At 37.7% G+C, this 23,570-nt stretch overlaps 1 protein-coding gene across 1 annotated transcript in view; it reads right to left on the reverse strand.

The window, feature by feature from the left end:
- LOC105980438 (25-hydroxycholesterol 7-alpha-hydroxylase) overlaps positions 1-16,028 on the reverse strand; it is a 164,686-nt gene extending 148,658 nt beyond the window's left edge. Inside the window, exon 1 of the mRNA XM_013009272.1 lies at positions 15,946-16,028. Coding sequence (XP_012864726.1) covers positions 15,946-16,028 — 83 coding nt within the window. The remainder of the gene's footprint in view (positions 1-15,945) is intronic.
- Between the last annotated feature and the right edge of the window lie 7,542 nt (positions 16,029-23,570).

Here is a 23,570-nt window from a genome sequence, read left to right on the forward strand (position 1 = left end):
TGCTGGGTCATAGGGCAGCTCTATGTGGAGTCTTTTGAGGAACCTCATACTGCTTTCCAAAGTGGTTGAGTAAGTTTACTGTCCCACCAACAATGCCGTAGGGTTCCCTTTTGGCCACATCCCTTCCAGCATCTGTTGTTATTCAATTTCTTGATTATAGTCATTCTAACGGGGTGAGGTAGAATCTCAATGTTGTTGTGATTTGCATTTCTTTTATGTCATGCTTCATTTCTTAAGAAAAAACTAAAAATATTTTAATGCTCATGAAGGGCTCATAAAAAATGTTCTTCCGGGGAAAAGCATTTAGTGATTATAATAATTGATAACACAACTGAACTAAACAAAATAATTTGTATTATACATTCTGATTTACTATTCAACCTGAAAAGTAATATTTATAGGAATCTAATTCCATCTGTGTAAAGAACTGTAAAGAACTGACAAACACATATACTCATATCTTCATTTTTTAAACTATTAAACCATGGTGAGACTCAGAGAGCCAAAGGATGATGAAGGAGAAGTTGGGTGAATCTCCTTAGTGCCCAGACTAGTCTCTGGGCTACACATTGGAGAAGCCAGAACCCAATTATGTCAGCTTTTCTTATATATGTTCTCCAGGGACATACAAACCCCAGTTGGTATTACATTAAATTGCAATTATTTTACCTTTCATAAGAAAAATTGAATGTGTACACTTAAATGTGCCCCATCTAGTGCATTTCACAGTAATGGCTTCTGCTGATCTATGGTTCATCATCTCTACTTTCTAGCTTGGTCTAGCTTGGTCTTCTGTTCTTTCAAAACAAACTAGTCTGTGCTTCTTTCCTATAAATGCCATGTTTACTTCCCCAATAGCATACCTTGGAACATCCTCTTCTTCCTGAAGACTTTGATCATCTTCCATGCACTGGGCCAAGTACCTCACTTTCTTCAAGACTCTCCAGAAAAAGCCAACAGGAAGACCAATACATTCCAATGCTATTACTATTCTCCTTTACCTCATTTTTATTATTTAGTACTCTCAATTACTTTCTGTGTGTGTATGTCTATGTATGTGTGTGTGTATGTGTGTGAGAAAGAATCTTTATTTCTAACACAATATATCACTGAAAGCTATGATGGGAAAGAGATTCCTGTCAAGCCCATTCACATTCTCCACTAGTCACCATATGATCTTCTAACTATAAGGAGGAATACATCACTCCTAGGTTAGACCAATAGTGTACCATAAAACCAAAAAAGGCAAAACTCCAATAGAAGGCCCTCATTTTATAGATAGAAATTCTAAGGCACAACATGCCAAGGAACCTTCCTTAAATTTCAGTGCTGAGAAATAGAAGAAATGACTTGAGCACAGTATGGTCAAGGCACTGAACAAAGCTCCTTCCAATTTATTACACTGCCCTCTATAAATTCTTATTAAAAGAGGCACGCTTTACACACTTATTGTTTAAGGAGCTTTAATTTAATTTGTAATAAAATGTTCATCTACCATAAAGACTAAAACTATTGAACCATAAACCTAAAACTAACATACTCATCATAATAAACACTATGCAAATAATAACACAAAACACCACAGTGAGCTCCTCAACAGTAGCAGCCATGCCCTGGTGTTCACGGAGTGCCCTGCACACCAGGGACACAAATCTGCTAGGGTGCATGATGAACCCACACTCTGTTTTCTGGCCTGCTTAGCTTCCTCCTTGGATTGACTAGTTGCTCTCCAGAGGAAATCTGAACATATTTTCCTTACACGAAAAAATAAAATCTCAGTTGCATGCAGTGATTATCAAAGATTATCAAAGATTATCATCCTTTAAATAATTTGAAGTTGCCACTAGAGACCTTAGTTGGGAAGGTTTCAACTTATGGTTCTCAGTCCAGCCCTAAGTTTGGGGAACAAATTGTCATTGCTCACCCAATTGAATTACAATCTCGGGACTAGAATGTAGGCAAAATGGTATACTTTATTAATTCTGACTTATTATAAGAGTTGGCCACCACCTGAAAGTTTTGTCAATTTGCTCTCATCTTTATTTTTCATAATATTTTTTGTCCATATTGGCAGAAATCTTTTGGCTTCAAGTAACAGAAACTCAATCTGCACAAATTTAGGTACAGGTCAATGGGCTCATATTATTCAACATCAGAATCCAGTGCTGATGACCTCAGAATTTTGATTCCTTCTTTATTTGTAGTGCCTCTCTCCCACTTGATATCCTCTCTTGCCCTTTATTCCAGTTTGATTCTATGGACATACAATCATAACCACTCTGGCTTTCTCACCCACTACTTTGTTCCTCTTAGACTACACAAGCCTCAGAGACAAAATCATAATTCCATTGGCCTGAGGCTCTGCTTTCTCACACAGCTATGCAACTGATGTGGATGGAGAATATATGGTCCTGATAGCCTGGCTCCACAAACCTGGCATGGTGTTGACGTCTTCTCAACAGTCACACAGTATTTTCCAACTCCTCTTTTCATCCACCCACATTACTGGTTCCATCGAGACAAGGCCAATGGCTGCCAACTCATTCCAGACTCAGACACATTTTTATAACTCAGACACATTTTATAACATCAAGACCTTAGATGAAAATGATCTGTCTGGGGTTTTTTTTGTTTTATGTTTTTGTTTGTTTTTTTGCAAAAACCAAAGTTTTTTTTGTTTTGTTTGTTTTTCAGTTGTCGGGCTTGATCTCAGGGCCTGGGCTCTGTTCCTTAGTGTCTCTGTGCTCAGGACTAGTGCTCTACCACTTGAGCCACAACACCACTTCCAGTTTTTGCATGCTTAATTGGAGATAAGAGTCTCTTGGGACTTTTCTCCCCAGGCTGGCTTCGAAACACAATCCTCAAATCTCAGCTTTCTGCACAGCTAGGATTATAGGAGTAAGCCACCTGCTCCTGGCAAAAATCAAAGTTTTAAAGACTACATCCTACCCTTCAGCCAATGATTTTGACCTAGAACATGTCACCTTGAGAAAGGATGGCAGATAACATAATAGATACGGGGAAGCAGGCATGGGGGAAAGGTCACACATGAGAAAATTTTTCTGAGTTGACAGCTATCCTAATTTTTTTTTTTTACTACTTGTGTATTCCAAAGTCATGAAGGCAGATGTGAATTAAAAAAATAATGTTGATGAATTGAATTGCCAAAGAGATTACTGTGACAGGATATCCATCCTCCAGTCACTTCCAATTCAACATGTTAGGTAGAAACATCCTCTTCATCCCAAATCTAATCCTCAATTCAACTCAGAAGTTTTGAGACAGCTTGATAATTTCCCTCTTTCCTTCCTGCCTCCTGCATCCACTCCAAGTCCAATAGTATTTACTGCTAGGAATTTCTTCTATGTAGCTCCTCTGTTATGTTTGTTCATTCATGGTTTTTCAATACCTGATCACATGGTATACCATGTAATCTACCATCTATCATGGTAGATTTGAGGTTACATAGAGATAGAATTTACTCTTCAACTCTAAAATTATTAATTAACAATGTAGGTATATAATCATTAGCCAATGTCAGTCAATATTTGTTGCTCTGAACTGACAGGAACATACAACTATGGAAGAATAATGGATATGAAAAATGAGAACTGGCTGCAAAGTTCCTATCTTTTTCCTCAATGATTGTTGAAAAAGTTGTGTTAACAGTTAATATAGTTAATAATAGACATTAGCCTCAATTCTTCTCCCAGTACAAAGTACATTTTGCAACATCATGTGAAAGAATTAATCAATTGTAACCCCTCTGTACAGTATTTTCACAATAAAAAAAGAATTAATCAACAGAGCTGGGAAGTATAAACACTGGAATTTATTCATATAGCACTAAAAAATTCAGAAGCAGAACTTGTAGTTTATTCTGCTTTCTACTCACTTCTATATTATAGGAATTCAGTAAGTATTTACTGAAAAGTTCATTTCTGCTTTCCTTTAAGAGATTTCAAAAATCATCCATCTGTTCCCAAAACTTCTTTTCTTGCAGATAAAATATTGTGTGGGAAGTCAACTTTACTAAGAAACTAGCAGTCAAATCCCTATCTCTGTGACCATCAAGTCCTTGGTTTTAAACACTCTGACATATTACTACCTGATATATTCTAAAAAGTTATGAAGACATATGGGCAGATGTTGTACTTGCTCTGTTCTTTTTTGTAACAAAAATTTCATATTATCATTTATCTATTTACTTATTTCTTTAACTATTTTAGGTTTTTTAAATTTTTTATTGTCAAGGTGATGAACAGAGGGGTTAAAGTTACACAGTTAAGGTAATAAGTACATTTCTTGTTAAACTTGTTACCCCTTCCCTCATTTTTCTCCTACTTTCCCTCTTCCCCACAACTGCCCCCTCTCAAGTTGTACAGAGCATTTCCAACATATTGTCTTGTGAATATCACTGTTGCATTGGTTCCCCCTTGTCCTTTGTCTCATCATTCTGTTCAGCTATTTATTTTTCTGAGACAGGGTCTTGCTGTCTTGCCCAAGCTGTCTTTGACCTCATGATCCTCCTTGCAGTGCGAAGATTATAGGAATGCTCCACCACATGCCTTCTTGTCTCTGATGTGAGTTTGATCTGATATGAGATCTCATTAATGATTGAGTATCAAATAACCTTAGCTAGTCCCATAAAAATAATGAATAACAAAAACACTTTCTTGGTGCTCTGTTAGAAATGGCATTGCACTCGTGTTCAAGAATGAGATGTCTATTTCACTGAATTCACTCAAGGATTCAGACTTGTGAACCTGAGATGTTTAATTCTGAAACTGCTCTCATTGTTAACAAATCGTCTAAGATGATTCTCAAGAACTGAGTATCTCTGAGAACTGACTTATCACTGACTCAGGCAGAGCTACGTATGAGTCATCTACCATTAGAGAACTGTGCATGTTAGGTTTCTGAGTATTTTCTGAATCAATAATGACTATGAAGAAAACTATCAACAGGCTTTGTTTTCTAAGGACAGTTCTCCAAATTACGAATGTATTATTTCTTGATGGTCCATAGGATGCCATACATTTTTGTAAATGCTGGGGACACATTGATGAATAAAATCAGACCCTGGTTCTCATACTATTTTATGAAATAGTAGGTGGGTAGAGGAATATCAAGTATCTGATAATTATAATACATTGTGATGTGAATTCTCAGATGCTAGGGAAGTCTGGGGAGAAGATAGTCAACTTCATATTGGGAGACAAATCCTACTTATGTGGAACATTGTGTTAAGTCTAAAAAGGCAAAAAGGGAAGTGCTTCAATGAAGTCAGAAAAAGGCTCAGTATGTTATGCTCATGTATCAACAGACTTACTATTGTGAAAATGGCCATATTATGAGAAGCTTTTTTCAGATTCAGTTCTCTCCCCATTAAAATCCCAAAGAACTTATTCACAGAACTAGGGGAAAAATCCTCAAATTCATATGGAAGCACACAAAAGAACACCTCTGTATAGACAAAGCAATCTTGAACTAAAAGAACAATATTGGAGACATCACAAAAATTGGCTTCAAATTATATACCACAGGGTGATAGTCAAAAACAGCATGGTACTGCCCCTAAAACAGATGCACAGCCTATTAAACAAACAAGAAGATCCAGGACTGGAGTCTGGATAAAGCCTGGCATATACTAACAATCCCAAATACTAAGGAGGTAAAGAAAGGTAGGAAGATCACAGTCTGAAGGTCAGCCCGGGCAGAAGTTCAGGACTTTATCTAAAATCAAGCTAAAATTGAAAGGTCTAGTAGTGCAGCTCTTGCCTAGTAAGTATGAAGCTCTGAGTTTAACCCCTGATACTACAAAAGAGAGAGAAAGAGAGAGAGAGAGAGAGAGAACAATGAGGGCTGGGTGTATACTCCTTTGTGTCAAAGTCAGCATACCATAGAGATGCCCGCACACCCTTGTTTATTGTGGCATCATTCATAATTGCCAAGTTATGTTATCAGCCTAAATGATCATCAGAAGATGAATGAATAAGGAAAATGCATCCTTGAGTATTATTCTTCCACTAAGAGGAACCATGACTGCAATCCTGGCTACTTAGGAGGCTGAAATCTAGAAGTTTGCAGTTTGAAGCTAGCCTGGAAGAAAAGTTCACAAGACCACGTCTCTAAATTAAACAACAAAAATCAAATTCAGAAACATTATGAAAGTGGTTGAATGCTAAAGTAAGTAAACACAGTAAATAAGTGCAAGGTTCTGAGTTCATACCCCAGGACTATCAAAAAGAAAAAAAGAAGGTCAAATCATTAGCAGGAAAATAGAACTGGAAATCACCATTAAGCTAAACAAGCCAGGCTCTATATTTCTCTCATATGAAAAATCTAAAAATGAAAAGGCAGGACATAGTAACTCACACTTGTATTCCAGATACTTCGTGGGGGGCGGGTAGAGACTAGTAGGGATGCAATTTGAAGCTAGCTTAGGAAAAAAATAGTGAGACCCTCTTCCCCCATCTCAACAAGCCATACGTGCCTGAAACTCAGCTACACATGAACCTAGCAAAGCATGAAGAAAAAAAATTCCCCCCTATATAACTCTATTAATTATAGAACCACCTTGTGAAAAAAAATCTCGGGTAGGGTTATTTTGTAAACAGAGGTGATTAAATGCAAAAGAAGATGATTAAGAGCTTTCTCTTTTCAGTAGGTCATGGGGCTTAATATACAGTGCTTGTGAGTGGGGAATTACATTGCTATCATGTTATTATATATATATATATATATATATATATCCATATTCTATGTTTTCTTTCCTTACAGTTGAGACATCCAACCCATGAAATACATTAGAAAACTGTTGTAGCCATGTTTCTTACAAAGACTTCATCTCCTCTTAAACATAAGAAATCAAACTGTACATCAACCCTAAAAATTAAAGTTACAGAGATAAGTTGCATGCATGGCTATGGAACACTGTGATATAGGATAAAAACATTAAGTTGAATCAATTACTATAAAATATTAAAAATTTTAAAGACTACATTTAGATTCTTTTTCTTATGAACTAATAGCCATTTTTAAAAGTTTCAAATATGTGCTGTTTTTAGAATTATTGGTATTAAATCCACATATTATTATTGCCTACAAATATATCAAAGTCACAAATGCTTTGGTCAAAAGTCATTACTCTTCTTCAGTTGACTGGTGACTTCATATGTTCCAGGGACATTTTTATCTTTTGGCATGATGCTGTATACCATATGGTACAATAAGAAAAAAAGGGTAGAACTAGTTTGGAATATATATTTACACATATGTATATGCATGTATAGGTGTAAATGTATACACCTACACATGCATGCACATATACATATATAGAGAGAAAGTATCACATATGACTACAAAGAAAAATAAGGGCGATGTTATGCATCCCATATGCAATACAGAGATGAGATACTTTGCCCTCAGTAAAAGGTGTTTCAGGATCCAAAAACAGATTTAAAGAAATTCACTACAGAAGACATTCAAGATATGTATTGGTAATCACTGTTGTTTACTCCATGAAATAATACTTGACTTTCTGTAACCTCAGTGCAAAAGTAACTGCAGATATGACACTCACAATAGGGGGATTGTTGAAATGAGAAGCACACTTCACTGTGTTGGGCTAATTCCCACAGGATGGAAGCATCTATTCCCTTTGATTGTTGGTTCCTTCAATGTGGCTTTATTTTGGGACTGATGCTCTTGAAGATTTCCCAAGATGAAGGTTACCTCATCCTGGCCATTACCCTGTCACAGGTTTTTTTTGGGGGGGGTGTTGGGTTTTTGTTGTTGTTTTGTTTTGTTTTGCTGTCACGGACTGTGAAGCAGGTTGGACACTCAGAGAGCTCCAATTTTTTGCTGAGCCAAAAGGGAACAAGTGCAAAATTCTGTACATAGAACAGAGGAAAAAGGAGACCATATTTGTTGATCTCATCCTTCAAATGTGCCATCACAATCTGGTACAAGATAGGAGTTAAGGAAGAGTTAGGAAAAAGGAAAAACAGTGTTAAAGAGTTGGGCTTGAAGACAAGTACTTTTGAGTCTGAACTCCAACTGCAGGAATATTCTATCTATATGATGCTTGGAACATTATTTAAATGAGAAATGTTCTTGTGAGGGAGGATCCAATAAAATTGGATATAATGATGAATATAAAGCACTTTTCCTGGGAAGAACATAGGCCATGCTTGAAAATACTGGCTGACATCAATACAAATCAGAAATATTTTTCCCTAGTACTAAATAATACACAAAACAGAGAAAAGAGTCAACAATATCTGTTTGTGGTGTAAAGTAATGGATTCCTTTATATTCTGACCCAAAACAATGGTATTAACAACATACAATATCACAAAACTAAGTCCTCATTGGATGTAACCAAATAGTACACTCCTTCTTTTCCTGGCATAAAATGGTTTGTGTGTTCACAGCTTTGAGATACCTAATCACTAACACAAAGCACGGCTTTGCAAAGCAACTTTGATTTTTTTCAAATACAAACCTGGTCTCTTTCACAGCATAAATCCTGCCATTATTGTTTTAAGTGTACTAAAGAGCAATTATGATTGATTCTATGTGAGTAACAATTTAAAAAAAAAACCCAGCCCTTCACACAAGGTTCTGGCTTTGTTAAATAAGCCCTCCTGACCACCTATAGGAGGAAGTAAATCTTATTCACAATTATAAAAATCTAACATCTACACTTGAAAATTAACGATATATATTTTTAAACTCTAAATTTTAAGAATCAATAATTTAAGGAGTCACTAGCACTGTGTTTACTATCTTTTTCACTCAGGCTTAGGCTGAAGAATAATTATTTCACCAATATTTTCTTAGTCGATAAATATTCATCATCATCAACCACTTTCCTAAGAAATCTATGCTTTTTAATGAAAGAAGCAGAAAATTTGAAATGTATGACACTGTAAGCAATCATATATTTTGTTATCTGAAGCCCTAAGATAATAATAACCCTAAAATAACAATTACTGCACCAAGTTTCACCCATTCATGCATTCATTCCTATTTCTTTCATCTTAAAAATATTCATCAGGGGTCTACTTATTATACTAGAAACTGAATCAAATAAAGTTTCTTTTCCATTAATATTAACTATTTTGGATGAAGATATAAGAAGTGACAATGAATTTAAATCCTATTATGGTTTCACTTTTTGTTAAAAATTCTATTAATTTTTATATTAAGCAATTATAGAATTAATTAATCCTTTACACTCTTTCATAGACAAAAATAATCCCATTCCAAATACCCCCGTGTTTAAAAAAAAGCCAATGCTATAAAAATGAACACCTCAGCCATAAAAATGCTTGATATAATTGATGTCACCTTCTCTTATTCAGCAAAATAGCTTTCTGTAATTTAGTCCTTTGTCTTTCACAGAACAGTAACCTGGCAGAGTTTCAGTGGGATTTTACTTTTGTTATAGCACAAAAACATTCTCCCACAAAAAGTTGTTCATCTTTCCTCCAGAGCCGGTGGCTTACTCTGCTGTATCATTTTTGGGAAACCACTGAAGTAAGTCCACTTCCCTTTAATTCTCTTCAAATCTTCAAAGTCATATCATTTTTCTCCACCAGGATGCAGGCAGCTATTAAGTAGGTATGCAACAAATCTCTGCTAAAAGAAGTCCATTGTGGGGAAAGACATCTACATCCCATCTATAGCTTAAGTCCTATTTCTAAAACCATTCTAAAGATTCATGGAGCTTGGGCTTGGAATGTTGCTTAGTGGTAGAGTGCTTGCCTAGCATGCATGAAGCCCTGGGTTCAATTCCTCAGTACCACATAAACAGAAAAAGCCAAAAGTGGCACTGTGGCTCAAGTGGTAGAGTGCTAGCCTTGAGCAAAAGAAGCTCAGAGATAGTACCCCAGGACTGGCAAAAACAAAAAAAGGATTCATGGAGTTGTCTGTACATGATAAAACTTAATTATGAATTGATTAAGAGAGACATAAATGAATAGTTTATGACAACCTGTGAATCCAGGGACCAAGAATACTCAAACTAGCTTGTGTTAGTACTGTGATGAAGACTGTGGTTTTTATAAATGTTCACATTGTATTCTTGTTTCTCACGAGCAATTAGAACTCTCTGCCAAAGGCTGCATTTTTCTCATTTTTTGAGCCTTCTTTGAAGAGGCAGTGTAGCTGAAATGCAAAAGCAAGAGGCACAGGCTACTGGTGCAATGGACAATATATCTACCTACAAACCAGAAGATTCTAAGTTCAAAAAGCATGAGAGATAAAGCCACTGTGTTAGACTGTCATGAATACTGTAACAATTTCTATCCAGGGGCTCAGCACACATTTATGATTAGCTCTATACACCAGAAGCCTAACCTGTGTGTCCCTGGAGTAAAACCACGTATTGAAAAGGCATGTATGACTATGATACTTTCTTGCAAGTGTTGGGGAGAATTTGTTTCCTTTCCTTTTCCAGTTTCTGTGGGCTGCCTGTATACTTTGATCAAGGACTTCTTCATCCCCTTATATGCAAGGTTGTCAATAAATACAAAGCTCCAGATTTGACCCTGAGCACCAAAACAGAACAAAGAACCCTTAAAAGTCACATCTTTTCCATGCCATATCATTGTAATTTTTTCTGAACTTTCTCTTCTATTTTTTTTACATTTTTACTTATTATTTATTTTACTTTCTGAACTTCAAAAGGTTGTACAAGGGAGTTACAATTTTACATGTCATCTAAGTATCTAGTGCTTCTTAATCAGTCACTCCTCCCATCATTCTTCCCTATCCCAACTTTCAGCTTCAATGGCAATTGTAGTTACATTGAGCCCAACCAAATAATCCAAGATAATTCTTGATTTTACACTCAGCTGATTTCATTCCTTAGGCACTCTTAATTCTTCTTTACCATGTAGCCAAACCTATGCATAGGTTATAAAGAATATGTGATATCTCTGGAGTCGAGAGGGACTTATTCTATCATATCCTGAGTAGATCTATAATCAAAAACCCAGTTGCATGCCTGAGGTAAGCTTTACCTAAGGCAAAATAATTAATCCCCATTTCTGATTTTGAAAAAATAGCAAAGATTAAATGAGGCACTACATTAGAAAAAGTTGGACCCATTTCTATTTTCCTTTGCCATACTCTCGGAAATCCTGAGTGTACTCATAAACTGACATGTTGAATTGAAATTCCTTATGTAACTATTTGAAGATAATTTTTTTAAAAAAAGAACACCATTATCTCTTAGCACCTTTGTCTAAGACTTTTAAGTCTGCAGAACTCGAGATAAACTTTTCTGGTTTGAAAGCCATCCAGTTTATTGTATTTCCTTGTAATAGCCAAAGTGGATTAAGTAACCTATCACCCATGTAACTATGTTAACACTTCAAGATTTTATTTCAATAGTGATAAAAAGCTTAGGCTAACTCAACAAAACTCCTGAGAATGATTTTCTCAAATGTTTGATACACAACCAACAGATTTTTGATATAGTAAGGGTTTCTGGGATTTATCAGAAATATGTGATGATAGAATTTAGCAATCCTCAGTATTGGTCCAAGTGGCATGAATGAATATTTCATGACTAATTAATTGGTTATCTTCAGTGGCCAAGAAAATTAGGTCAATCACCAAAATATTTTTGTTCAGGAACATCATCTTCCTCCATCACTATCCAAAAAATTCTCTCTTACAACCTCTTTTTCTAAGAGGTTGTAACAAAATAGACTAGTAAAGAAGGACAGAAATCAGGATGAAATGGTAATACCACTAATTCAAACCCTGGCTTTAACAAGAGGAATTATAGTACAGTGTATTTATCAATAAGCAATTTAACCAAAAGCTACTACAGTACCCAGAGACTCTCTAACACCTTCCTTGTAAAAACACAAAGTCCCATCTGTTGATCTTGACACAATCTTAAATAGAAGATGACTTGACCTTCTTTACCTATATTTTATTATGAGAAAAGAAAAATAAAGCTATTCACTAATGGTGGCAGCCTAGCTCTCCTTATCCCATAGGTGGTGATAACAATACAACGGATCTAGAGCACCCAAGATCTTGTGTAGGAGTCAGTAAGTACTGTTGGGGCATTCACAGCCTTAGGTTATGTATCTGTGGATTCAAACTTGCAGATCTGAAACATTCAGAAAAAAAAATCGCATCTGGCTGGGTGCCAGTGGCTCATGCCTGTAATCCTAGCTACTCAGGAGGCTGAGATCTGAGGATAACAGTTCAAAGCCAGTCCGGGCAGGAAAGTGGGCAAAACTCATCTCCAATAAACCACCAGAAAACTGAAAGTGGCATTATAGCTCAAGTGGTAGACACTAGCCTTGAACTGAAGAGCCGAGGGACAGCACTCAGGCCCAGAGTTCAAGCCCCATGACGGGAAAAAATATTGCATCTGTACTGAACAGGTGCACATCTGTTTCACCTTGCCATTATTCTCTGAACAATATAATAAGTATTTACATTGTATTAGGTATAGTAAGTAATCTAGGGATGATTCAAAGTATTATCCTTTTATATAAGAGATTTGAGCATAGCAGTTTCTGATATGCAAGGGAATCTGGGATAAATCGCTGATCAATAAAGATGACTATAATCAGAAAGAGAAATAATTGTGTGAAGCAATAATATCAACAAATCAATATCTCAAATAAGCCATTATCTATATAACCTACAACTCAAAACAAAAGTCACTGAATTTTTCCTTGGACTCAAACTGATCTAAATAGAATTTTAATCTTGTTTCTTACTTTTATTCTTGTTTCTTCTTTTCTCTGAATCAGTACCTAGGAGAAACAGGTCTTTGAGTGGTACCAAGAACATCAAATATGCATGCAAACTGTCTTCTAGCTTTCAAATCCAGACTGCCTATGATATTTCAGCATTCTGGACTTGGTCAGCCCTCAGTTACAAATGAAAACCCCCTGCTGCCCAACAAGGATTTTCTCAGAGATATGAGGCTGGAACAATCGTTCAAAAGATTAGTGTTACGCAACATATCATCCTGTGTGACACAACCAGGGACTGGTTATTTTTTGCTGGTGTTTTGTTTTGTTTAAATCACCCATCTGCAAAATGATAAGCACAGAATCTAAGAGTAAACATCTTAGAAACGTTTAGAACAATTTGATAGAATAAATCTGTATCTGCTGAATGTAATAATATACAAACTTAGGTTTTACCACCTTTTTAATTTTGTTTTTATATTTTTTTCACTTACTTACCAAAGAAGCCATCTTTGACAGGTGAAAATTAAAAGAAAGAATGAAAAAAACAGCTCATTACAGCTAACTTGAGAAGAAATAAAAGATCTTTTGTAAACAGATTAGATAAACAGTAGCACCTTAACGACTTCCTGATGGGAATTATTTACAATGGCTCAAGAGTAACTCTTGGAAAGTAACTGATAATGCAGCCAGGTAAGGACAATAGGATCAAGAAGAAAAGCCAGTAGACATTCAAGACAGGCATAGTGGCTCATGACTATGATCTAGCTATTTGGGAGGTAGATATCAGCAAGACCATATTTTAAGGTCAGCCTGGGCAACAAGTTAGTAAAACTCATCTAAACAAGAGAGGCATAATGCAACATGCTCCTAATTAAGAGGCATAAGGAGAGTCATGGTTCAAAGCCAGATCCAGGCAAAAAATGAGACCCTATCTGAAAAATAGCTTTTTTTTTATAGGCTGTAGCATGGCTCAAAAAAGTGTGTGCTAACATACACGTGTGTGTGTGTGTGTGTGTGTGTGTGTGTGTGTGTAATCTATATTTACAAAAAATAGAAGAAAATGTATATAATAGAAGGGATGAAACCTTTTTAAAGAACAAATCCATGTCAAATGAAGTTTCTTGTAGACAACAATACCCCAAACAAAAACCCAGAATACTACTTGAGATGACAGAACTGAGGCTTATGAAGTGATTGGAAATCTAGGAAATAAATCTAAATAAGGAGAAAACATTCTCCAAATCTGCATATAAACAACCCTCAAATTCTTGGCCAACCCTGAAGTGCACATCTGTAGGCAAGCCTTTCAAGAGCCCAAGGAAAGGGATCTATAAGACTGAACAAACCTCAGCTGTTGCTGGGGAAACATGGGTTGATAGTTTGACTTTCATTTAGTGTGTATGAGCTACTATAACAAAATAGCACAAACTAGGTGGCTTATAAGAAAGAAAAAAATATCTCTCCATTTTGAAAGTCAGAAAAAAAGTCCAGATTAAGGCATCAGTAGATTCAGAGTTCAGTGAAGGTTGTTATCTGGTTCATAGATGGCAATCTACATACCAGGTCTTCACATAATAAAACTAACATGATCACTTTTGAGGATAAGATTTCAACATTTGAATTGATGGGGATAGCATGAGGATATAAACATTCACAACATGGCATTAGTAGTACAAGGTTTGCCTGACATTGCTCCCAACACCTCAATTCCAAGGAAGGAAGGAAGGAACGAAGGGAGGGAGGGAGGGAGGGAGGGAGGGAGGAAGGGAGGGAGGGGGAGAGGAAGGAAGAGAGGGAAGGAGGAAGGAAGAGAGGGAAGGAAGGAAGGTAGGAAGGAAGGGAGGGAGGGAGGGAGGAAGGAAGGGAGAGAAAGAGAAAGAAAAGCGAGAAGAGGTGAGGGAAAGAAAGAGATGAAAAAGCAAAAACACCAAGTTCTCCCTTGAACTTATTTATATCACATTTCAGTTAATACTTCTGCATATACTTGTGAATCTTCCAACATATTTAATAATAAATTTGTGAGCTAAATCTAGCTTCCACATGTATGGGAAAACATGTGTGCTTTGTCTCTCTGGGCCTGACTCACTTCACTTAACATAATTGTTTCCAAGTCTTTCCATTAGGAATATATCTTAACTAGCTTTAACTGACACTGAAAATAGAGAAGGTAGAATCATATAACCCTCATTTCCTAATCATCTTGGTGGCTCAAACAAAATCACAACTCCTGGAGAATACAACCTGAGAGAGCTTGCTGCACATTCTAGAAAGATCTGAAAACTCATATGGGAGGAAATGCAATACCCTTATCCTATTCAACAGCGCGAATTTAAGAGAATGTTGACAGATATTTGTATGAAGCACAATAGTTCCACTGTCTCCCAAATCAATGAGAAACAACCCATATCACACATGCATATGTGCTGATATGTATATGTACTGTGAATATAAATTAATGATTGCTATCTACTAAAAATGTATCTGTTTAGTTTTTAAAAGTGATAAAAACTAAAGGACGGAAAGAAAAACACTTAAAAATGAATGATTGTATTTGAATTCCACTTCCAAGCTTCAAATTAGACAAATAGTGACACTTCTGAATTTTAATGAATTGCTAGGTTAAAAAAAAAAAAAAACAATAGGCCATGGGCATAAACAGAGACTATTACCCCATTTACTTCTCACAAAATTTCCACAACGTGAAAGTTCTGTTATTTCATTTCTTTTTTGAGATGAAGTCCAGTCAGGTAAACTGAGGCATAAGGTAGAACCCTGAGTTGTTTTTATATCCTGCATCAGATTTCCTGGAAATCTTTTAACTGAATGAAATGTAAGCAAATTCCTCTCCTACAGGGTTCCATGAATTCTAGGCCATAAAGCATGGACACACGCAGCAGCAACAGGATACACAATAGCATGCAAAAGCCACAGGCGTGATGAATAATGTCTAGGGCCAACCTGGGGGATTTTACAACCTGTGCTTAAGCTCCAAATCCAACTGGGCCCCAAACCTTTAATATGAATACCTAAGTGTAGGGGAGTCGCCTTTGTGATTCCACAAGCTCCCAAAAGATGCCAGTGGCCTGGAGCGAGAGTTATGTCTGAGCTGCCAACCCTGGAGGGGGCCGGGCTGGCTTTCCATCTGGGTGGCGCAGGGGACCCAGGCGCATGCGTGGCCCGGGCAGGGCAGCCTGGGCGCGCTTACCTGGTGCGCCGGGTGCGCAAACACAGGACGAGGAGCAGCAGGGCCGCAGCGAGGACCAGGCCCGGGAGGCTGAGCAGCTCCATCGGGCCCCAGGACACGTGTCGTTCGGTCCCGGGCGGTGGGCAGCTTGGGGAGGTTTTTGTAATCTACGCGCGCGGTGGGGAGAAGGGGCGGGCGGCGATTCTGCAGCAGTTCTCCTCCTCGTCTGAGATGGCTGCTCAAAGCGCCCACGGTACTGTCACCGCGGGTTCCCGAGGCAGAATTACAAAGTTCGTGGAGTCCCCACCCCCTCGCCACCCCACAACCCACGCGCACCGCCCAGCTCTGCCTCCGCCTCCCTGTCCCCATCCATCCGGCCCGCTTCTGGAAAACCCGCGCTGTTTACTCATCCGAGCAGGAAGAAGGGCCAAAGAAGCAGGGAAGAAGTTAGGACTTCCCGAGAACGAGCCCTAGAGGCCTGGAGGAGGGGGATTTTGTGTCTGAGTTGGAAGTGAGTCCTGTAGACTCACGGTCCCGCGGCTCACGCAGGGCGCAGGGTGCAGGGGAGGGTGGGACGCCTCTGCCTCTTCGGCATGACTCGGCCCTGGGCTGGCCAGTGGGCACCTGCGGGCTGCGCTGCCCCCAGCCCGATCGCAGCACCCACCCCTGTCCCCCCCCATGTCTACTTTAGTTCATAAGTCTTTTTGAGGGCCTAATGAACACAAAGACTCCCAGAGGCAGAGATAAAGGTACCCGGAGCTGTTTTCAGAAGTCCTGGTGAGGCGCCCAGTTGAGAAAACTCAACAAGCAAAACCAGTGACTGCAGAACAGCCTGGTTAAAGGGAAGGACAAAGATAAAAATTAAAGGCCCACAGCCTTTACCAATGAGGAATAAGGAAGATACTGTGTGTGTGTGTGTGTGTGTGTGTGTGTGTGTATGTATCTTTTTCTTGAGGAATAACCTCCCACGAGGTATGTTTGCACAGGGTTACTTTTCTCTCCCAACTTATAAGTCTAACTGTTCACAGAAAATATAATGAAACTCAGGTTATGGTGATTTGCCTTGATCACTGACTTGATAAATAACATTTTAACCAAAACCAGTTCCATGTGTCCTTTCCCTCTTGCAAGACAATCCTTAGACAGTCCTGGACTCCTAAAATGGTCTCCCGGCCTTTCAGCGTTGACCTTTCTAGTTATTATCCCCTAAAACACAGACCTGCTTTTGGTTTCTGTCCAAATTCTTTGTGATAATCATAAATCTTCCACCTATAATGAAAAGCCATCTATACTCAACTCCCTGGTCAAACTCCCTCATTAACATAGTTCCATTCATACCAGCTTGAATTATTGTATCCCTTACATTCATCCCATTGATACTTTTATTTAGAATGTTCCTTTTAACTTAAAAAAAAAAAGTGGGGGGAGGGACTGGGAAGGTGGCTCAGTGGTAGAGTGCTTGCCTTGCATGCAAGAGGCCCACATAAGCAGAAAAAGCTGGAAATGGTACTGTTTCTCAAGTGGTAGAGCACTAGCTTTGAGCTGAAGAGCTGAAGGATTTCAGGCCCCACCACTAAGAAAAGAAAGAAAGAGAAGTATTTCATATTTCTATGCTAAGTTCTACCTACCCTTCCTTACAAGACCCAGATTAAATACCACTTTCTCCTAGAAATTTGTCCCAAACTCTACCTTTATAGTTAATCTTTCCTACTCCACATTTTCATATTTTCTCAACATCTAAGCTATTTCTAAGTCTGTTTATCCTGCTATGAAAAATTGATACTATGCCTGGAGTACAAGAACTGTCAGCACAATTCACAACATCATGGCACAAAAGTATGTCCACTATTATTTGTTATATATTTGAAATTCAAATTTAACATTCTATGTTTTTACTCACTAAACCTCAACCTGGCTAACTTAGCTGCATTCCACCTTAAGATTTCAAAGAAAACCAGGTGTGGATGACAATGGTAGAATCCTGACTACCTAGCAGTTCCTTCCAGAAGCCAGAAACAGTTATTTCAACACTGGTTGCCAGCATTAGTGTCTCGTGTACTTTGGACACACTATTTAGACTGCGGTCAACAATCAGATCTTGAAGAGGTCATTATGGTTCCTACTGCCAACTTGGCAGTATTCAGGTATGAAATGTCCTAGGTATTAACTCATAAATGGCCTAATCACATTATTTCTTTTCAGAAAATGTAGATTGTGTAACACACTGACAAGGAGAAGCAGAAGCAAATGCAGAAGTAAAAGCAGGGGAGTAAACAGAGAATGATACATTGGAGTCTCTAAAGGAAGGAAGAGAGATGAATATGAGGATGAGAGGTCACACTCCGGAGCCTTGGCCTACCTGTCCAGGTGCCTTCATCTATCAGATATTGAAGTGATGCTATGTGTTGGATGTGTTTTGGCCCCCTGGATTCATGTGTTAGAGGCTTAGTCTTTGGTGCAATGGTATAAACTTCAGAAGTAGAGCTAATGGAAAAGAGCTAGTCAGGGCCCTGGGGCCACTGCCTTTAGTTCTAATGGGCCCCTGATTAGTTCTTTTAAAAGTGAGTTTTTATGAAACAGTAAGCCTGACCCCTGAATCCTTCTCTGGCTCTGTGTCTTACCATGTGTTCTCTCCTATGCTCAGACATTCACCTCATGTCATGAGCCAAGAAGACCCTCCCTACAAATTCAACCAAAGGGACTAATCCATCTTACACCTTCAGCCTCTAAACCAGCTAAATAAAACTCTTTTTTGGATAAACTATTAACCCTAGATACTTTGTTATTATAATTAAAAATGGAATAACAGAAGAGGTCAGTTTCTTTATACCTCCCTCTTCCCCTCTCCATCCCTCCCTCCCTCCCTCTTTTTTAAAATAATTTTTATTGTGATTAAATGATTACATAAATTTCACAGTATTGTGAGATAGTGATACTTAGTTAAAATCACAAACATTCTAACCTTCATGAAGCAAATTATTATTATCGTGGTCTATAAAATTTGTGAATTCCATGAGCTTTGACAATACAACTATTTCTTCCACAGTGGGTGGTATGTACATTTCTTTCCTTTTGCTTAGTGTTAGCTGTTCCCTCCTTCCCTCATTCCCTCCCTCCCATCACTGCCCTTGAGTTGCTTAGTTCATTTTCATTGATGTCGAGTGCAGCTGATGGGCCCTCTGTTTTGTTTTCCCGTTTCCCTCTGATTCTGTGTCCTCCTCCAAGCTTCACTCAGATGTGTGCACATATATATATATATATATATATATATATATATATATATATATCATATATCATATATGTGGTCAACAACATGGGGTCATTTAGTAGTAATACGACAAGATGAGTGGAGGTCCTTTGTTTCTCGAGTCTGTTTACTTTATTGTATCTCCTTATATTTTGGATTTAACATCCACATATCAGGGAGACCATGTGCTATTTCTCTCTTTGCTCTTGGCTTACTTCAGAATGATTTTTTTCTAGTTCCATCCATTTCCTGTGAATGCCATTATTTTGTCCTTTCTAATGGCTGCATAATATTCCATTGTATATAGGTATACCAAATTTTTGGATCCATTCATCTGTAGTGGGACATCTGGGTGGTGTCCATATCTTGGTTATTATGAATAGTGCTGCAGTGAACATGGGGGTGCCTAGGGTAGATGCCTAGGAGTGGTATGTCTGGGTCATAAGGGAGATCTATATTTAGCTTTCTGAGGTACCTCCAGACTGCTTTCTGAAGTATAGGTGTACATTCCCACCAGCAGTGCAGTAGGGTACCTCTCCGCATCCCCTACAACATTGCCGTGCACTAAATTTAGGATATGGGCCATTCTGACTAGAGTAAGGTGGTATCTCAGGGTTGTTTATATTTGTATTTACTTTACAGCGAGGTGTGATGAAGATTTCTTGTGTTTCTAGGCCATGTGAATCTCTTCTTCTGAGAAGTGCCTCTTTAGTTCCCTTGCCCATTTAATAATTGGTTTGGTAGGTTTGGTAGGGATTAGTTTCTTGAGTTCCCTGTATATAATGGTTATTAGGCTTTTGTCTGATATATTGCTGGTAAATATTTTCCCCAATTAGTTGGCTGTCTTTCTAGTTTTATTGCTATGTCTTTAGTTGTGCAGAAACTTTTTATTTTCCCGCCCTCCCTCTTAGGCAGGTATTCTAGCACTATGCCATATCTCAATGCTCCTTTATTCTCCTTCTAAAGTAGTATTAGGGCTAAACTCTAGACTTCTCTTTGATTCTCTAGAACTTGTTTAAAAGTCAGCAAAAACCATACAGTTTTACATGCATATTCTAATTCTCCCACTCAGACTTGAAAAATGTTATTACATTGGCTTCAACCTCCAAATCAAATCCTGTGTATTCACCAAATTTGTTGAGTGAAACTATAGCACTGTACTTGGTCTGTTGGATCTGTAAAAAATCAATACAATATATTTTTTCTAATAAGCTAGGAAGGAGAGGCTGAAAGGGATTCAAAGGATTAGTACAAAGTGAAAGAAAAGCAACTAGTCAACACATGACTGGGAAGTGACACTGTGGGAATCTGGGAACACACTCCCACATGGCTTTAATCTTGTGGTTTCCCATGAAGCAAATGAAGTTCTAGGAAAGGGCAGATTAGAGGCTATATTTGTTGGGAAACATTTGAAAGCACCATTGTGGGAAATGTCAGAGTAGAATTAGGCACATTTTTTTCGCCAACGTCATGATGTCTCTAAAACCAGGATTAAATGTTCAAGCCTGGAAAGGTTATATGAACTCTTCACATAGCATATAAACTGGGGTTTGAATAATATCAAACCATTATCCTCTCTAATGAAAAAAAATCTTACTTTTCCTGTAACTTTGATTTCCTAGCTCCTAACAGATTAGAAGTAAATCCACCACTGAGCAAAACTGTGACATAGAAAAGGGAAAAAAAAAGATGCAGAAGGAACGATTAGCTATGTGTTTCACATACATTATTTTATGTAATCCTCAAAAGGAATCTCTCGTGTCAGTAGTACTTATTGCCTCTAATAAGTAATAAGAATTGCTGGTAAGCTGATTATTCTTTATCTGAAATACTTGTGTATGGGATTTCAGGTTCTTTATAGCTATTGAGATATTTATAGACATAACAAGATTTCTTGTCAGTTACACAAATGTCTAAACAATAAATTGATTTAGTTTTCCTACACATCTTACACATAGATCCTAAAGTTAACTTTACATAAAATGTTATTATGTCTGCATTTTGATTGTGACTTGTGCAGTCTCCTCTCCTCTCCCTTTTTCTACTTTCTTCCCCTCTCCTCCCCTCTCCTTCTCTCCCCACTCCCCTTCCCTTCCCCTCTTCTCTTCCCTCCACTTTCCTCTTCCACTTCTTCCCTCCCCCTTTCCCCGTCTGGACATGTCTCTGTCTGTCTGTCTGTCTCTCAGTGTTTAACAAAACGGACTCAATTTTAATTCTGACAACTTCTGTAGACGTCAGCCAATGAATCCCTGACCTTTCATGTAGCCCAGTCCTCTTGGACAAAATAGTTATAGGAAGTTTTATTATCTCCCTGGTAAAGTTGTCTCTCTGTTTTCACTTTTTCTTTGAATTTTCTTCTTCAAGCATCATATATATCTTGCCTTTGAAATGTAAATCAACTCAACCCTTACATTTTATCTGAGGAGACTGCTGAGTCTTCCTGTGCTAGTTAACTATCAAAATATTCTCCTGAATAATGAATATTATGAAAATAAAATTATCATCACTAAATATAACAATTTGAAATATTTTTTAAAAGTATATATTATTTTCTCTTTTAAGAATTTAAGTATATTTTAAGGAAATTGAAGGAAAATGATTTCTTCCATCTTTCCTGAAAAATGCTGTAATCATATGACTGGTCAATCAAAGTACACGTGAATGGACAGATATTACTGTGTCTTTTTGTATTTCTAAGTACATTGTGTCTTTTTTCTTGCCTCTCGCTCCCCTTTACTGGCTGGTTGCTCAATCTAGACAGCTATGAAGACTAGCTCAGGCTTCTCAGAAGTTCCTCTTCCTTCCTTTGTATATTTCAGGACATCAAAATTCTTTCCTTCTTCCCATATCTCTTTGTTGTTGTTCCCCCATTATCAGTTCTGAACCATCTGGAAATCTCTTCCGTATCAACATTCTCACTGCTAGTATCAGCAAAACTCAGGACCTCTAATAACTAAGGCCTCTCTATGGAAAGGTAAGATAATATTGAAAGGACGTTTTTAAAGTTCACACAACCAATGAAACATATGCTTTGTACATTAAAATGAGTTCATTAGAATTCTACCTTCTAATTTTCTCTGAATCTATGAATCAGGAATCAGAACAAAATTATTTTAAAATTAGAAGTATGAAAATAAGCCATTATTTCTTTAGAGTTGATAAAGTTAGTAGAAAAGTTAGTTAGTTAGTAACTCAGCTGAATATTTTCTACATTTTGCACACATTCCTTGTAGCCTCCCAAAGAATATGCACCACGTCTATCTGTCTATCTGTTTTACTAATGTACACACTGTGCTTGGCACAGTGTACTGCATTTAGTAGATCCTCAATGAGTGTTTGCTGAATGAATGAAAATTAGAGAACTATTTTTTAGAAATGAAATGAATGACTTAGGGAGTCACCATTGTGTGCTGACCACTGAGCTAAAAATTTTCAGCTTGTTTTATTTGAACAAAATTTCCCTGAGCTGGACTAAGTTCTGGAACTAGAAAGTAAAGCAAATGGATTCCCATTTATAAATCTGAATATTTTCTATACATTTCCTATTGTATGGGTTTGTCTCATTCTACAGATCACATTTATTGAAACTTACACTGCATTTTAGCATTTTCTGTGTGCATGTGCATGTGCACAGGCTCTTGCGTGGGTCCTACAAGTTGAACTCAGGAACTCAGGGCCTGAGCAGTGTCTCTGAGCCATTTTGCTCAAGGCCAGTGCTCTTGAATATGGGCCACAGCCCCACTTCTGGCTTTAGGCTGGTTAATTGGAAATAAAAGCCTCATAAACTTTCCTGCCCAGGCTGGCTTTGAACTGTGACCCTCAGGTCACAACCTCCTGAGTAACTAGGATTACTGGCGTGAGCAACTGGTACCTGACTGATTTTATCATTTTTTGAAACGGTATTTCTAGATCTTGGGTCCATATGTATAAATTACTAAATCCTCAATCTGAGCAAATCTCCATGAAGACAGAACTAACAGAGCAACAAAGTATAGTTCAAGTTGATTATTTTTTGAAAAATAAGAAAATAGATTCTAGTACTAATGTTTCTTAGTTTACTTTGACATTGTTTCCCAAGAGAAATTGTTTGGATTAGGCCAATAGACACTTCATGAGTCACATGCCAAATTTAACAGTCTGTGGTAAGTGTCTTATCTTGACAGTTTCCTTTGTGTTGACTCTAAGGATTTACTATGTGTTGGTGGAACAAAAGGATGAAACCATCATGAGTCTCCTCCAATAAGACATTTGGGGTTACATGGATTATGTAAATTTATTCAGAGAATAGAAAGACAGCTGGAAAGAAAAAGGATAATTTTTAGATTAGTAGGGATTTTTCCCCCAACCCCTCCTTTCTTCACATCCTTTAAAACTTAGATCAGATCTTTGGAGAATAAAG

This window comes from Dipodomys ordii, unplaced genomic scaffold (assembly GCF_000151885.1).
Source record: "Dipodomys ordii isolate 6190 unplaced genomic scaffold, Dord_2.0 Scaffold9, whole genome shotgun sequence".
Classification (NCBI taxonomy): Eukaryota; Metazoa; Chordata; class Mammalia; order Rodentia; family Heteromyidae; genus Dipodomys; species Dipodomys ordii.